Genomic DNA, 18,890 nt, shown 5'->3' on the forward strand with positions numbered 1-18,890 from the left:
CACCATCTGGTCCCATTGATGCTGTGTTTTTTGCTTTGGAGAGGGTGGCTCTTACCTGAGCATCTGAGATGTCAGGGGGGCAGCACTCTGCTGGGATAGATATTTGCCCTTTTGGTGGGGAGTGGGGGAGAAGTTTGCGCTGAACCTGTTAGCTAGGATGTTGGCAATGTCTGTGGGTTCGGTGTATTTTTTGTCATTTTGGACTAATTCTGAGCATATCTGGGAATTCCCACCCAGGTTCCTAACATAACTAAAGAAAGCCTTGTGATTATCCTTAGTGTCCTGTGCAATTTTTCTCTCAAAGCTGGCCTTAGACGATTTTATGAGTGCCCGTAGTTTTTTGCTAATACTGATCAGAGATGCCTTCCCTTTTTGGGATTTTGCTCTATCATGTAGTAGCTTCCTCCTTCTATTGTATAGTTTGTTTATGGCTGGGGTCCACCAGACAGGACGTCTGCCTTTGGAGGATTGAGTCTTGGTTTTATTTGGGATTGCATGATCCATGCATTCCTGAAGGTGTTCATAGAATGTGTTTATAAAGGATTCTGCGGTCTGGGACGTATTTTCCTCAGGCCAGGGGGCTTTAAAGGATTCCACCTCGGTTTTGAGGAGTGTGAAATTTGCTTTAGAGAAGTTTTTCACTGTGGTTTTCTGGGCAGGGGGTGGGTTCGGGATGTGAATATCCAGTGAGATTAGTTTAGGGTCTGATCTTACCAGTGAGGGATACAGTTCTGGTCTGGAGCATAGAGTCCCCATGTTGGTGATGATCAGGTCCAGTATGTTTTCCCCTCTTGTGGGAGTGGTAACAAGTTGTGCCATAGCATATATATATATATATATATATATATATATATATATATATATATATATATATATATATATATATATATGCACACACACTCACTCACATATATCTATGTACAGAAACGTGCACAAGCACCATTGGAAGTAGAACTTCCGTATGTGTCAGATTTTTTTGGTGGCATTTATGTGTGTGCATGCATAGAAGTGGCTTGAGGATCTCCATCTTCCATAATTTAATGTTACTGAACCTTAGTGTCTATACTTAGTGAATTTTATGTATGTAACTTTAGTATGTAGTATAGCTTCTCTGACCTGAATTACCTCAATTATTTTCAAATTCAGTTTCAAATTCAAAGTTTATGTATGTACCAGTTAGCTAAGCACTATTACAAAGCATAAAACAAACAAGCATTAACAAAGAAATAACCATGTAAACAAAGTAATATACTTAATGCAGCTATCCCCCAAAGACCAGGTTGAAAAGGAAAGTTTTAAGAGAGTGTTTAAGACCACTAAGCTTCAGGTTCGATCTCAATCACCCTAGGAGGTTCTTAAGGCACAGCCCCTTATATATAAAACACTCACCTGAAAAGTAAAGCAGAATCCTTAGAACCTCCAACAATCCAAGAGTGGAAGAACACAGAGTACAAGCAGGCTGATAGTAGCAGAGAAGTTCTATAAAATAAGGAGCACCCAAGACATGAAAAGCAAAGTATACTAGGATGACAACTTTGTAAGCAGTATAAGACTGAAGAGGCAACCAGTGCAAACTCCACAGCACCTGATCACTCTGGTAGCATCTAGATATCCTAAGTAGCAGGACTACAGAATTCTACTGCAGTTGCAGTCAGTCCATGTAAGCATCTAGAAGCCCCAAGTAAAGGGCATTACCATACTCCAGCCATGAAGAGACCAATGTAGGCACAACGACAGGTAAATCAGTGGAAGGAATACAGTTTTTATTTAGGTAGAAAGTCCTCAAATAACATGAGGATTATACTGCAGCAAAAACTTGGTCCCTAACAGTGAGATGATCATCAAATTGGAATGTTGGAGTGGAGCCTTCTAGCTTATCAGTGGGAGTGGTAAGTACTAGGTAGCCTGTCTACCACAAGAGGAGTGGTACTTAGTCCAGGAATTGTAGTTTATTGATCATTTGGGAAGATGTCCATCTCTTTCAACTTTCTGGTGTAAAAGACCACATCTGCACTTGTTTCCCATCATTCCTGTAACTAACCTGCTGGATAGCACTAGAAAGCTTTAAACTGATACAAGCCTTTTAGCTTAAAAGAGAGTCTTTGGAGTGATTAAGTATCAGTTTTCTGTATTTTCTTGCTGTACTTAACTGTTTTCTGCCTAAATGCTGATTTTCCAGTGTTTATTGTGATTTAAAAGCTTGCTTTTTTCACATATTCTACTTATTTGACTGCCTGCACTTTTAAAAAAGTCATTTTTTGTTTAAATAATTTGTTTTAACTGTTGTAGGCTACACACTAAAGTACGATAGCCTTTTCTGATTGCTTGTAGTCGTTTAAAGCTGTTTTAAGTGCACTTTTTATTGTTTTTGCCTTATCTTTTCAAAAAAAAAAACCATTCCTTGTTTCCCACACTTCAAAGCTAGTATAGTCCAGTTTTCAGGCTAGTGCTGAATTCAGGGCTGTGTTACAAGTTTCTGAGTTGCCCATACCTTACTTGGATAGAGGGAAGTTTCTCTGTTCACCTGTGAGAGAGGGGATCTTTGAGCAGCCATCTGTCCCTGGAGGAGTGGTTCCAGCCCAGAAGTTAGTCGTTTAAAAACTGCGTTTGCATAGTTTTGCGCACCAGGCAGCACCTGTTAGCTATGATTACATTATTCCCGGCTCCAGTAAGTCTCTTCAGTTTTTCCCTTGAAACTAGTCTCTCAACCTAAGCACTCAAAAAGCATCCTACAGTCCAGCACTTGCTCAGACCTAATAGCAAGCACTAATATATCCCGACACTTGATTGCCCAGCAGGGCAAGGCTCTTTATCCACCCCTCACCAACCAAGCGACTAAGCAGCTCACCCTACTATTCAGGCATGACCAAAGGGCAACTTCAGGTGTACTCTTCAGTCCAGCTGGTGAACCTGGGTATCCTGAGGCAATGTTACAACTGCCTCATGTACACAGACAACCCTCTCCTCCTACCACAAAACAGTAACATATGCGAGAGATGCAATTATACAGTTAAACTGGAGGCTAAGGTCTCTCCACCCAAGACCGGAACAGACAGTCATGAGGAGAAGGTTTACACTTGCACCACACCTCCAGCCTCACATAGACCTACTAAACCAGCACTGGCAAAAAATACACATAAATAAATGCAATAAATCATACTGGGAAGCTCTAAATAAAAACCTGCAAAAGCATCCGAGAGCTCCAAAGCAGACACCCAAAAAACCTGCACCTCCCGTCACAAACCAGACAACACATGTTTGTTGTTTTTCTTTCAGCTTTTTCCGGTTAGGGGTCGCCACAGTGGAACTCCGGTCAGCTAATGATTGGCAGTAGAATTTTATGGTGTTGAGGTGCCAGCATGACACCCAACCTTCAATGAAGGCACGCCCATTCACACATGTCTTTCGAATGCTACTCGACCGCAGGGAGGACATGCAAACTCCACACAGAAGGCGCTCCAGCCGAGAATCGAACAGGAGAACCTCTTGCTGTGAGGCAATGCTACCACTGTACCACCGCACATAAAACACAAAATAAATGTGCCTCACGATCACAGTCTTTAAGGCGAAATAACATACCTAACACACTAGTAATAGGTGACTCTATAGTCAGGCACCCTGATGTCCCACTCACTAGCTGGACAAGGAAAAGGTTACTGTTAGCTGCCTGTTGGGAGCCAGAATCCGCCACATAACACAAGCAATCAGGTCACTCCAGAACAAGTACAAGTATGACTCTGTCATTGTTCATGTTGGTGTAAATGACCTGAGACGTACCTCCCTGGACTACATGAAAAGAGACATGGAAGAGCTCTCTGATCATGTAGCCCAGGCTGGTATGACCCTGACCCTGAGTAGCATCCTGCCCTCACCAAGAATAATACCTCAGTATAAAGAAAAAAATGATAAATTTCAACAATTGGCTAAGCTTCTGGTGTCATTCAAAGGGGATCCAGTGTCTGTCAGCCTGGGACGACATGCTCGACAGCCACATTGCTTCGGCACCTGTCACCCCTAGTCTTTTGAATACTGGCCAAGGCTCTTGCTGCCCCCATAGTGCCTTTTTTAGGCAAGGCTCAAAAGTCAAACCCACCTCCATAAACAGCACAAATAAAAAAATAAGGGTTATGCTACTCAACGCCAGGAGTTTAAATCTCAAAATGCATGCACTCGAAGCACTCCTCAGTATGGAGAACATCGACATTTGTGCAGTAACTGAAACCTGGCTTAAGGCTCCAGAGAGCACTCCAGCACTACCAGGCTACAACTCATACCACACATTTCGGCCACAGAACAAGGACCGAAACATAAAAGGAGGGGGTGTATCCATATTCATCAAAGATACCTACACCTCCAGGTTAGTGGCGCAGCATGATACCTGTGAGATCATCCATGTGCAACTAACAGTGGGTAAATCTGCAATGAAAATTGTGGCCTGGTACAGATCACCTTCCATGACCCAGGACCACCACTCTGCCTTTCTAGAGACACTGGAAAACATGAAGTTCCTACCGAACACCCTGATATTGGGCGATTTCAATTGCCCTACCATTAACTGGGAAACCTCCTTAAGTACAAACTCCCAGGCTCAGCGCTTCCTGGATTTTATCAACTCAAATGCCCTGGATCAGCTGGTAATCTCCCCTACCAGAGGTGAAAACATATTGGACCTGGTCATCACCAACATGGGTGACAGGTGTTCTGCACCGCAGGTCAACCTGTCACTGGTTAGATCAGACCATAAACTAATCACTGTGGATGTCCACACCCCACCACCACCCCCCAACCAAGGAAACCCCAGTGAAAAACTTTTCTAAAGAAAACTTCACCTTACTTAAGACAGAGGTGGTAAGTTTCACAGCCCCCATGCTAAAGGATAATGCTGCCCAAGATGCAGAATCCTTTACAAATGCCCTCTGTGAGCACCTACAAGGATGCATGGATCATGCCATCCCTAGCAAAACCAAGACTCACTCCCCTAAGAGAAGGAAACCAGTCTGGTGGACCCCTGCCATAAACAGGTTATACAACAAAAGGAGGAAACTAGTTCAGGAAAAAAGCAAATCCCAAGAAGAAAAGACATCCCTGATCAGTATCAGTAAGAAACTAAGATCCCTCATAAAATCATCCAAGGCTAACTTTGAAAGAAAAATAGTCAAGGATTCAAAAGATAACCACAAAACCTTCTTTAGCTATGTCAAGAATCTAAGTGACAGCTCACAGATATGCTCTGAGCCAGGCTAGTGCAAAATAGCACAAAATATACTGAACCTACTGATATTGCCAACATCCTGGCAGATTCAGTGCAAACTTCACCCCCACTCACCTCCAAAAGGGCCCACAACAGTACCGGAAAAGTGTAGTGTCCCGAAAATCACAGATGCACAGGTGAAAACAGCCCTTTCAAAAGCCAAAAACACAGTGTCAATGGGGCCAGATGGTGTCCCAGAATTAGTCTTGCTTGAACTAACCCCCCACCTAAACACACTGTTCAACCTTAGCCTCTCCACAGGTTACGTCCCCATAGAATGGGGCACAGCAACAGTTATTCCGCTCCACAAAGGAGGGGCCACAGCTGACCCTGGTAACTATCGCCCCATAAGCCTAACTAGCTTGGTCTGCAAGGCTATGGTTCATAGGTTCATAGGTTGGTACTAGGCTATCAGCCCTAGGGCCTATACAAGCCTAGCCATAACAATTCTCTGGTTATTTCTTCCCACACTATTTACTTCCCTGGACCCCTGTCTAGCAGGGCGACTGACGTGATCCCTGGGGTGAATTTCCTTTCTCCCATCCAATCGTCAAGGTTCCTTTTGAAGAGGACCAAAGAGGCACTCTGCTTGACATGTATGGGCAATCTATTCCAGAGTCTGGGGAGTCTCTGGGTCAGGAACCTATCCCTCCAGCATGATTTGTTTATTGTGATGACAAGGTTTAGATCCCTGGAGCATGTGGCTCTGAGGGATTGGGATTTCTTTAAGTGTAGCATGTCCAACAGCTCTGGGTTTGACATGGCCATGTATGTTAAGCAAAGATCGCCTCTGAGTAGACGATATGCGACAGAGTATAGCTGGAGTTTTTAAGGCGGTCAGTGTAGGGCATCTGCTTTAGGCCTGTGATTCTTTTAGTGAGGTATTTCTGTGTCCTTTCCAGTTGTTGCAGTTGTCTTGAGAGGTACATGGAGCGCATCATCATGGAACTCATTAACAAAGACATTGGGAACCTCCAAACACTTGACCTGACCCAGTTCAGCTTTGTTAAGGGCAGATCATACCTACTAAACCTGGTTGACTTCTTTGAGACAGTCACCAAGGCCATAGATGAGGGAAAGGTGGTTCACACAGCCTACCTTGACCTCGCCAAGGCATTCAACACCATTCCTCACTCAGGTATTATAGAAAAACTCACCAGCCTGAACATAAACCCCTACGTCACAAGATGGGTTGCCAACTGGCTTACAGACTGAACTTGCAAGGTAAGAATAGCAGGCTCCAGGTCCAACTATAAACCAGTCACAAGTGGTGTCCCGCAAGGCTCGGTCCTGGGACTCCTACTGTTCGGCATATACTTCTCAGAAGTACAAGCAAACACAGGAGGACTATGGCTAACCAAGTTCACCAATGACTGCAAACTGGGAGCCATAATTGACTCTCCGGCTGACACGGACATCCTCCAAAAAGGCCTGAGATGGACACCTGGAGTCAAAGTCATGGCCTCAAGCTAATTGCCAAAAAATGCATAGTCATCTCATTTGGGAAAAACAAAACACCCATGAATTACCACATAGGTGGCAGCCCCCTTAATACAGAAGAGGTAATAAGAGATCTGGGGACCCAGGTAGATAGTAATCTCTCCTATGACAATCATATTGCCAAAGTAGTTAGGAAATCCTTCTATGTGGCCCATCTAATTACTAAAGGGTTCGCATCTAGAAATAAAGAGGTTATAGTGCCCCTCTACTCATCACTCATCAGACCCATCATAGAGTACAATGCCATATTTGGCATGTACCTCACCCTGTTTTTGCCTTATTTTTTCAAAAAAATAAATAAATAAATTTCTAGTTTCCCACCTTTCTAAGCTAGTATAGTCCAGTTTTCAGGCTAGTGCTGAATTCAGGGCTGTGTTACAAGTTTCTGAGCTGCCCATACCTTACTTGGATAGAGGGAAGTTTCTCTGTTCACCTGTGCGAGAGGGGAACTTTGAGCAGCCATCAGTCCCTGGAGGAGTGGTTCCAGCCCAGAAATTAGTAGTTTAAAAAACGCGTTGCATGGTTTTGTGCACCAAGCAGCACCGGTTAGCTAGGGTTAAATTATTCCTGGCTCCACTAAGTCTCCTTCAGTTTTTCACGTGAAACTAGTCTAACTCTCAACCTAAGCACTCAAAAAGCATCCTACAGTCCAGCACTTGCTCAGACCTAATAGCAAGCACTAATATACCCCGACACTTGACTGCCCAGCAGGACAAGGCTCTTTATCCACCCTCACCAACCAAGCGACTAAGCAGCTCACCCTACTATTCAGGCATGACCAAAGGGCAACTTCGGGTGTACTCTCCAGTCTAGCTGGTGAACCTGGGTATCCTGAGGCAATGTTACAACTGCCTCATGTACACAGACAGCCCGCTCCTCCTTCCACAAGTACATTTTTGGACACTACCTAGTTTTGGTTACTCCTTCCACAAAATGCTAACATATGTGAGAGATGCAGTTATACAGCCAAACTGGAGGCTAAGGTCTCTCCACCCAAGACTGGAACAGACAGTCTTGAGGAGACGGTTAACACTTGCACCACACCTCCAGCCTCACATAGATCTACTAAACCAGCACTGGCAAAAAAATACACATAAATACACTAAATCATACTCGGAAGCTCTAAATAAAAACCTGCAAAAGCATCAGAGACCTCCAAAGCAGACACCCACAAAACCTGCACCTCCGTCACAAACCAGACAACACATAAAACACAAAATCAATGTGCCGCACAATCACAGCCCTTAAGGCGAAATAACATACCTAACACATAGTAATAGGTGAATCAATAGTCAGGCACACTGACGCCCCACTCACTAGGCTGGACAAGGAGAAGGTTACTGTTAGCTGCCTGTCAGGAGCCAGAATCCGCCACATAACGCAAGCACTCAGTTCACTCCAGAACAAGTACAAATATGACTCTCTCATTGTTCATGTTGGTGTGAACGACCTGAGCCGTACTTCCCTGGACTACATGAAAAGAGACATGGAAGAGCTCTCTGATCATGTTGCCCAGGTGGGTATGACCCTGACCCTGAGTAGTATCCTGCCCTCACCAAGAATGATACCTCAGTATAAAGAAAAAATTATCAATTTCAACAATTGGCTAAGCTTCTGGTGTCATTCAAAGGGGATCCAGTGTCTTTCAGCCTGGGATGACATGCTCGACAAGCCGCATTGCTTCGCAAGAGATGGCTTGCACCTGTCACCCCTTGGCTTTTGAAAACTGGCCAAGGCTCTTGCTGCCCCCATAGTGCCTTTTTTAGGCAAGGCTCAAAATTCAAACCCACCTCCGTAAACAGCACAAGTAAAAAACTAAGGGTCATGCTACTCAACTCCAGGAGTTTAAATCTCAAAATGCATGCGCTTGAAGCACTCCTAAGTATGGAGAACGTCGACATCTGTGCAGTAACTGAAACCTGGTTCAAGGCTCCAAGGAGCACTCCAGCACTACTGGGCTACAACTCATACCACACAGTTCGGCCACAGAACAAGGACCGAAACACAAAAGGAGGGGGTGTATCCATATTCATCAAGGATACCCACACCTCCAGGTTAGTGGTGCAGCATGATACCTCTGATATCATCCATGTGCAACTAACATCGGGCAAATCTGCAATGCAAATTGTGGCCTGTTACCCTCCATGACCCAGGACCACCACTCCGCCTTTCTGGAGACACTAGAAAACATGAAGGCCCTACCAAACACCCTGATCTTGGGAGATTTCAATTACCCTACCATTAAGTGGGAAAACTACTTGAGTACAAACTCCCAGGCTCAGCGCTTCCTGGAATTTGTCAACTCAAATGCCCTGGATCAGCTGGTAAACTCCCCTATCAGAGGCCACAACATATTGGACTTGGTCATCACCAGCATGGGCGACAGGTGCTCTGTACCGGAGGTCAATCCGTCACTGGTTAGATCAGACCATAAACTAATCAACCTGGATGTCCACACCCACCACCACCCCCAACCATGGAAACCACAGTGAAAAACTTTTCTAAAGCAAACTTCACCTTACTTAAGTCAGCGGTGGTAAGGTTCACAGCCCCCATGCTAAAGGATAACACTGCCCAAGATGCAAAATCCTTTACAATTGAACTCTATGAGCACCTACAAGGATGCATGGATCGTGCCATCCCTAGCAAAACCAAGACTCACTCCCATAAGAGTAGGAAACCAGTCTGGTGGACCCCTGCCATAAACAGGTTATACAACAAAAGGAGGAAACTAGTTCAGAAATAAGCAAATCCTAAGAAGGAAAGACATCCCTGATTAGTATCAGTAAGAAACTAAGGTCCCTCATAAAATCATCCATGGCTAACTTCAAAAGAAAAATAGCCAAGGACTCGAAAGTTAACCACAAAGCCTTCCTTAGCTATGTCAAAAGTCTAAGTGGCAACTCGCAGATATGCTCTGAGATAGTGCAAAATAGCACAAAATATACTGAACCTACTGATATTGCCAACATACTGGCAGATAGATTCAGTGCAAATGTCACCTCCCTCTCACCTTCAAAAGGGCCCACAACAATACCGGAAAGGTGTAGTGTCCCAGAAATCACAGAAGCACAGGTGAAAACAGCCCTTTCAAAAGCCAAAAACACAGCATCAATGGGGCCAGATGGTGTCCCAGGCTGCGTCTTGCACGGACTACAGAACGAACTAACCCCCCACCTAAACACGCTGTTCAACCTCAGCCTCTCCACAGGCTATGTGCCCATAGAATGGCACACAGCAATTGTTATTCCGCTCCATAAAGGAGGAGCCACAACTGACCCTGGTAACTATCATCCCATAAGCCTGACTAGCCTGGTCTGCAAGGCTATGGAGCACATCATCATGGAACTCATTAACAAAGACATTGGGAATCTCCAAACACTTGACCCAACCCAGTTCGGCTTTGTTAAGGGCATATCATGCCTACTAAACCTGGTTGACTTCTTTGAGACAGTTACCAAGGCCATAGACGAGGGAAAGGTGGTTCACACAGCCTACCTTGATCTTGCCAAGACGTTCAACACCATTCCTCACTCGGGTATTATAGAAAAACTCACCAGCCTGAACATAAACTCCTACTTCACAAAATGGGTTGCCAACTGGCTTACAGATAGAACTCACATGGTAAGAATAGCGGGCTCCAGGTCTGACTCTAAACCAGTCACAAGTGGTGCCCCGCAAGGCTCAGTTTTGGGACCCCTATTGTTCGCCATATATTTCTCAGCAATACAGACAAGCACAGGAGGACTATGGCTAACCAAGTTCACTGATAACTGCAAACTGGGAGCCATAATTGACTCTCCGGCTGACACGGACATCCTCCAAAAAGGCCTTACTGAGACAGACACCTGGTGTCAAAGTCATGACCTCAAGCTAAATGCCAAAAAATGCATAGTCATCTCATTTGGGAAAAACAAAACACCCACGAATTACCACATAGGCAACAGCCCTCTTAATACAGAAGAGGTAGTAAGAGATCTGGGGACCCAGGTAGATAGTAATCTCTCCTTTGACAATCATATTGCCAAAGTAGTTAGGAAATCCTTCTATGTGGCCCATCTAATTACTAAGGGGTTCACATCTAGAAATAAAGAGGTTATAGTGCCTCTCTACTCGTCACTCATCAGACCCATCATAGAGTACAATGCTCCATTTGGGATGTACCTCAGAAGACACTTCCAACAGCTTGAAAGGCCACAAAAGCACCTCACCAAGAGGATTGCTGGCCTCAAACATATGTCCTATGCAGCCCGACTGAAATATCTCCAGCTGTACTCAGTGGCATATCGCTTACTCAGAGGTGATCTTTGCCTGACTTACAAAGCCATGTCCAACTCAGAATTGATGGACATGCTCCACTCCACCTAAAGAAATCCAAGTCACTGCGAGCCACGTGCTCTAGTTAGCTAAACCTCACCACAACAATAAATAGGACATGCTGGAGGGATAGATTCCTGTCACAGAGACTCCTCATGCTTTGGAACAAAATTCCTAACTACATTAAGCAGAGCCCCTCACTAACACTCTTCAAGAGAAGCCTTGACGAGTGGATGGGTAACAGAAAGTACACCCCTGGGATCACTTCATTGGCTCTGCTTGACAGAGACTCAGTTAATTAATCAATGGGGCATCGAAAGTCATCACTCTGTCTAGGCTTATAAATGCCCTCGGGCAGATAGCCTAGTACCTACCTATGAACCTAAATCTCACACTTGTTATGCATCTCTGACATTGACCAGACAGAAGTATGACAGATAGCAGCATGAATGGACATAGCATCCATTTTCCTGGTGTTGAGCTTCTACTTACATTGGAATTCCACTGTTTATTGATCATCCAGTTACAGATGCATTCCAGGTGTGAAGCAAGATTCTTTAATCCCAATAAACCACCTTTATGAATAATCTTATAGAGGCAGCATATACAAAGTGAACATCAGTGAACCCAGAATAGAACACTTTGCAGATACAAGCCACCAGGTACATTCAGAATGATAGGAGGCAAACCAGTGACACAAACCTGAGATACCACAACAATGATGGTCCAGTGTGTTATGTACTGAAGGGAAATCCAAAAAATTCAGGCTGAATGATGATATTAATCTTTTGCTGTTACTCACTATATACCCTGACTAAAGTTGTTTCAGTACTATGCATAGACAAAAAGCTGTACTGCAGTGGGTCATAAATCTAACTAACACGCAAGAATCCAGTTGTGCATTGACTTTTTTAAGGACCTAGCCAATAAAGAAGTGGCTTGATATATATCTAATTATCCAGATTAATAGCATCCAAACTTAACTGGAGTTGATCACAGCACAAAGGAGGCAAGGCTGCCAATTTATAACTCCATCCCCTAACTCTGATCCTACCTCATCGCTACCAACTGTCTGACTTAACTGTATAATATGTACATTCATGGCAAATGTTTTTAATGCTTAATGTGTGGTGTGTGTGTGTGTGTGTGTGTGTGTGTGTGTGTGTGTGTGTGTGTGTGTGTGTGTGTGTGTGTGTGTGTGTGTGTTTCCATATTATAACCCAGTTCTCCAATGTTCTCAATGATTTAAGTTGGTCTTATACTGTTTCCTTTGTCATTAAGTACTGATGCAGTGTTTATCTTATTGTAAGATGCATCTCAGGCTGAAGCTGCAAATGGACAGCTGTGATTGTTGTTCTAACCAGGTTTACAGATAAAGCTAAATAAGTAAATAAACTTCTAAGGAAGAATAATTGGAATAACCCAAACACCTTTAACAGCAATAAAAAACCTCCATTCGTAAGGAACAGTATGGTAATACAGTAAAGGATGTGATCAAAGCATTCAAACAGGATTTTACAAGTATGGTTGAACAAGGATCCAATCCATAGGTGGTCAGATGCCTTCAGGAAGTCAATGTGATAAACTCATAATAAGGAATGTCAAGCTCAGATCAAGAACAAGACATTTTACACTGGTCTGATCCACTGAAGGCCCCTGTGAGTGCACCAGGGCCAACACTTTTCCTGATGCAGCTTAGCAGCTTAGTATCCTGCAGCAAGTTCACATTACTCACAAGCCAAGAGACCTCTGGGTAGAAATGCTGACTGAATGGGCTGCTAAGCCTACCTGCTACCCAAAGAGCATCACCAGACAATTAATAGCTGCCGAGATTTTCCAAGATTAGTAATCAAAATGTCTTTTGGATAGTCTGTGCCTGATAGAATAATCATCCAGCAGAAAACAATTCTCCCACAAGCTACTGTAGTACCCAGTCTATGCTATAACTTTGTCCTTTCCATCTTAAATCCTGGACCTAAGCTGATACCATGATTCATGTTGCATAAGATGGACAGAAATGCACACAACCTGATAAGACATTAATACTTCATTATTGGCTTTAACAGCCACATTAACATGCACAGTACTGAGCTCATGCAAATGATGATGAAGAGTACAGGCCAATTAGTGCAGTGTTACATGAGTGATATTCCTACAGAATGTCAAACCCTCATGTGAGGGCACCATCCTAAACAAATGCACCAAAAAGTGAATTTGGCTATTGTCAGACCATGTGACAGGCTCCATCACCAAGGTACTAATCGTAACAACCTGTTGGAACACCAAGTCCAACATATACCTATATATATGGGTAATGGAAAAGCAAATTTGAATCCTGAGCGATAGACAAGAATTCGTCTAAAAAGAGTTAATGACTCCTCCTCAACCCATATGTTAAAGTCACAAAGAATTAACCACCTAGGTGATGACAACAGAAAGGAAACAAGTCACTGAACTCCTAAAGAAACATCTTTGCACTGTTTGGTAGATGGTAGACAAGGAAGTAAGGACAGATGCTCTTCATGTTTCATTGTTGCAGTCTTGACCTGTAGGATTTCATGCCATGTAAGCTCTTGGGAGGCCCAACAACCAGAGTTAAAATCTTCCTCCTTCTTAGGCTGGCAGACATCCTGACATCAGTACATTTGAGTATATAAGGAGCCAGCCGATGCCATGACATCAATCTTTTCTTGCCGTTGTAGTCCAAAGCTGTACTTCAGTGCATCGGTCAGTTTGCACTAGAGAGAAGTCATGTAAAAGCTAAGTACCCCATTGTGGAATTATTTTCTCTTGTTTTAACCCATGTCAGATAGGGTTAACAAACTGTCTATGCTGTGGTAAGCAAATCCCACACCGCATCTTCCATACACTATGTGTCACCTGTCTAGGCCCTGATTACAACATTCCTAATTGTTGTTTATGTGCCCATTTCAACTCTAGGACTATGAGGAGTATGGCCAAGAGCTTAGCTAGTCATCTTAGTCTGCCATCTACTTTACATCTTCCGATGGCATCCACCAGTCATCCTGAGGTGGACCTCCCTAAGAGTAGGAAAGATAAGGAAAAAATACCCAAGCTTAGGGCCTTGGATGACAATCATTCTCCATCTGCCAGTCCCTCCAAGGCTCATTATCGGTAAGGAAAAGGATGCACTTTTTCAGCCTCCTTCTGTGAGTGAGGTGATTGTGCAGGCCTCTGTTGAGACCCATCTGGAGTCCGACATGCCATCAGGTCCCTCAACGTCTGCAAAGGCCTTGGATTTTAGTTCATCGGTCAGGTCAGTGGTCGCTCAGCACTCCTCAGCTTCTGATGAGCAATCTTTTACTTGCGACATCCCTTTGCAGCATCAGCCTTCTTGCATAGACACTGGCATCAGGATTGCAGACATATCTAGGCCAAAGGCCAGAGTTACCTTTAAGGAGGGTTCTACCTCAGGTCTTATGCCTAGGCCTACTGGCTTTTATGCACAGGAAGACCTGGTGAGGTTAGCTGAAGACCTTATTTCTATAGTCAGAGCTAGGCAACCCCCTTTGAAGTCTTTTCAAGGGAAAGGAAAAATGCATCCTACCCCTGAAATTTTCTCTGAGCCTCCTCATTCTGATGAGGATTCTGACCAGGAGGAGTCATTCTTTGAACGGGACCTGTCCTTACTTCCTTTGAAGATTCAAATTCTGAAAAGACTATGGCTTCAGCTTCACCTCCTGAAGACATCACTTTTGGGGAAACTCTCCATGCCATGAGGGAACATTTCCAGTGGGAGGCCCAGGAATATCCACAATCAAAAAGAGGTTTATTGAGTTCCTTGACCTACTAGAACATAAACCTTTGGCTATTCCTCTTGTGTTGGCAGTTGTAGAGAATGTTTTTATGGATTCTTTGAATCTAGAGTCTCTTCCTCCAGCACCTGGAAAACCAGACAGGTCTTTCAGTGTGCTGGACTCAGATAAATACCTCTTCAAGTTTCCTTTTACTGATCCAGAGGTTGTCATTCCAGGACCCAAGGGATCAAGGACCAGCTCTTCAAAAAATCCTTTACCTACTAACAAAGAAGCAAGGCCCTTGATAGGTTTGTTAAAAAAGTCTACACTTCACCTACCTTAGCCATGAGGGCCCTTAACTGCAGTTTCCTATGATCAAATACCAACAAACTATTTTAGATCAAATGAAGCAAAGGATGAATTCCCTGGAGGACAAGAACATCTACAAGGAATTGTTGGCTCTTTGCCAGTCTAGCTCCCAGGTGGCTAGAAACTCTTTATACCTCTGCTATGATGCTATAGAGGCCTCCAGCCGAGCTGCAGTCTCTGGTTCTGTCATTAGAAGGGATACCCCCCCCCCCCAGACCATGTCAAGTCCAACCTCCTGGATGCAACCCTGGACAAGGACTTCTTATTTGGGCCAAAAGCTGTGGCTGTTCTCGAAATGATGAAAGTGAAGATAAAGCAAAATCTATGCAGACTGTTACAGACTTCCTGCAAGTTCAGCCTCCTAGGTTTAGTAGGAATTTTCCCACTAAACACTGGTCCTTTCCCTCTCAGTCAAAAAGCAGGCAAAGATAACCCCAAAGGGAAAGACCTCAAAGGCAGCACTAAATACAAAGGCCCAGGCACTGAGCATCAGAAGCACCAAGGGATGGGAGTTCTAGGCCACAGGACCCTGGCAGAGAGGAGCAATGACTCTCTCATACCCCTCTCCTTGCCCCTACCCTCTCCCAAAAGACTAGGAGGAAGCCTAGGAGAAAGGCTATCCCCGTTCAAAGAAAACTGGCCCTTTATCACTCAGACAAGTTGATTCTAAATATTATCTGAAATGGTTACAGACTCACTTTCAAAGAGCCATTAAGATACTCAGGTTACCCAGATATTCCACAAAATCAAAGAGCAGAGACCCTTTCTCAAATTCTCAGTCTGTGCTCACACAGATCAGTTGAACCGGTCCCAGAACATGAAAAAGGAAAGGGGTTCTACTCCAGGCTTTTTCTAGTTCCCAGAAAGTAAGGATCTTGGTGCTCCACAAAGAGAGAGATGGACACCTCATTCTGTCTGCAGCAATTGATTTTGTGGACATTTTTTGTTTGAGTGGCTGGGAAACAGAAGCAAGTCTTTTGTCCTATATTTATTTCTTTTTTTTACACAGAAAGGTACCAATATATACTGCCTGGCATAACATTCTATCTCATTTCCATTCATGTGAGATTCTCAAAGGGTTGGTCTTGGTGCTGCTTGCTGTCTGTGAAGGCAGATATCACAAAAGAGCATAAAGTGTCAGGTTACACCTGTGCTGTTGTACACAGCTCCACCTTTTCTTTATCCCCATCGCTTGACTTCTCTGATGAATTTTGAATCCTTTTTGTGGGGATGTCTTTAAGTGAATTTTACAAATATCCTTTTGTTAAAAACAGTAGCATAGCTTGGACGGGGAAAAGTAGGCATCGACCCTCTCATCCACCTTCCCAGCTCCTGATTGCTCTTTAGTGCATTACTGGATTTTAAAAGCTGATACTGTATTTACAGTCAAACCTGATTGCTGCAACACTCTACGTGTGATCTGAGTTGCTACAATTCAGACCACACACTGTGTGTGTGATCTGAATTGTAGCAACTGCTGTAGCAAGCAGTTTGCTACAGTTTAAAAGAAAAAAAAGATTGTTTTCAGTTTTTTCTGTTTTCACTAAAATGTTAGGAAGCAGGGTCAGGCTCCAGGAGCAGAAACTGGACCTGATTTGCTCCTGCATTTCAGGTGCTCCAGATACCTGATCGCGGCTTTTTTTTTTTTTTTTTTTGCGCTCTTCCGTTGAATAACTGGGGTAGGAGGCTACCTGATTGGTGTGCCAGTGCAAGGAGCAGACCTTTTTTGCCTGTTGTTTTTGAAGAGCTTATGGGTGGAGTGGTGGTTCATGGGACCTGCACAGGGCACTGGTTGAGCCAGCTATGCCTCTGGTTAAAACCAAGGTTTTAAATGTGCAAGTTACCATCTTGGAATCATGAACTCCTCATGTCTAGCTTAATTAAACTGAAAGTGAACTCTGTATGGTTCTACGGTGAAGTATATTGATGTTAAATGATACTTAAGGACCACGTTTCAATGGTAATTAAATCTTATTACTTTCATCTAAATAATTTATTTAAAGCTTAAACACTTTATTCTTAAAAACAGCGCTGTGGTATTGGTTCATTCTCTGGTTTCTCATGGCGAGCTCATTGCAGCATGTTTTCCTGTGGCTGTTTATGGATGAATTTCATCAGTTTCACTTTACACAGAATGCTGCTGTCATACTACTTAACAAGGCTACACATGCCTCTTGCATTGCCTTTGTGCTCAGTACTTAGCACAGGTTGCCAAATTGTTACAGAATCATTTGCTAGATGTTAATTTCATACCTCTCAACTGTACAAATTTTCACACAATGTCCAGATTTTTGCCTCATATTTTTGGTCCGTTTTTTCATAAAGTTGTGTTTTTCTGGCAAATTAATGGCAAATCTTTAAACATTGAAGTCGGAAAATAATGACAGACATTTGAATTTTAGACTTCATATCCTTCGAAAAATTCATGCTATTGCAAAATGTGTTATTCTATCAACTTTGTAAGTTTATAAGAGAAATATTTAAAAATTGTCCCTATTTTTGGGCCTTTGTTGCACTTTTACTTATGGCTTTGTCCAGATTTTTTGCTCTAAGAGGTTGAGAGGTATGAATGCCATGGATTTACTTGGACGCGATTACCTCAAATGCCTGATTAGTTGCTGGCAGTCATCTAGGGATGTACAGTCTGTCAGTGGAACTGTTAATATTCCTATGGCATGCCTTACTTCCGTGTGAAATTCTGGCTCCATGTGCCGGAGGTTACCTTATATGCTTGGCCCTACAGAATGATTCTTTAACATTTCCTTTGTCAATTTACAGTGCAATCTAATCTAATTTTATTCATAATTTGTGTTCATTATTTTAATGATGTTTTTGATAGTGCTGTGTTGGGAATTGTGATATGCTTTATATGTATAATGTAATTTCTGCTGATTTGATTGTTGTAAGAAACAGGGTAGGCATTTACTAAGACAAAACCCATCAAATATGAGTTATTTCATAGATTTTTCAAACATCTTTATTAGAGTTTTTATTTCCTTTGTGTTAGTATCTCTATCATTCAAGCATTACAATGTAAAAACTGTTTCTAGGTCCATATATGCATTTGTGTGTCTGTGTGCTAGGTCTGTTTGTACTGAATCAATGTACAACACACACCTGGACTGAGTGTACTATTGTCTTTTCGTTCTCCATTCAGAATGAGATATCAGTCAGGAGCAACCTTTATTCCCAGTTTCCTTTTTCTTTCTGAACAGTTTTCATTTTTATGCTTGAGTGCTTTTAATATATTTTACTTCTAATACACAGAGTTATGGTTAGACTAACATTCTGTGAATAATGAGAGAAGGACATTTGACTTCCCATCCACTGATAGTAATTATGATGTGGAAGGTGTCTATGAAAGGAATTGCTGGCAGACTGTTCTCCAATATTGTAAGATGGACACCGTCTGGGATAGTAGCACCACTTAGTCTGATACAACTGTTAGGCTTGTTCCCTGGGATTCCCTCCAAGACTAACTTTACAGCAAATCTTCGTGTACCCACTCTGCTTGGCATACACAAAAATCTGTCTGGAATAGTAAATATCTTTATAACAAGTTTTATTTTATCAGTAGGACTTCCTTATAACGTTGTTCGTATTTTACTGTCTACAATTTGTCTCTCTGTTTTAAGGCAATGAATTTCCAAGGAAGGCTGAAGTTCCTACATGCTCAGAACAAAAAGGACAAGGAT

At 43.0% G+C, this 18,890-nt stretch overlaps 1 protein-coding gene across 1 annotated transcript in view; it reads left to right on the forward strand.

The window, feature by feature from the left end:
• Positions 1 to 18,890, forward strand: part of LOC122796306 (aryl hydrocarbon receptor-like) — a 1,394,090-nt gene that overhangs the window by 1,233,596 nt on the left and 141,604 nt on the right. The window contains exon 7 of the mRNA XM_044064677.1: positions 18,831 to 18,890. This exon is cut by the window's right edge and continues 143 nt beyond it. Coding sequence (XP_043920612.1) covers positions 18,831 to 18,890 — 60 coding nt within the window. The remainder of the gene's footprint in view (positions 1 to 18,830) is intronic.

Source organism: Protopterus annectens, chromosome 3.part0, assembly GCF_019279795.1.
Source record: "Protopterus annectens isolate FY-2018-M chromosome 3.part0, PAN1.0, whole genome shotgun sequence".
NCBI classification, from domain to species: Eukaryota; Metazoa; Chordata; order Ceratodontiformes; family Protopteridae; genus Protopterus; species Protopterus annectens.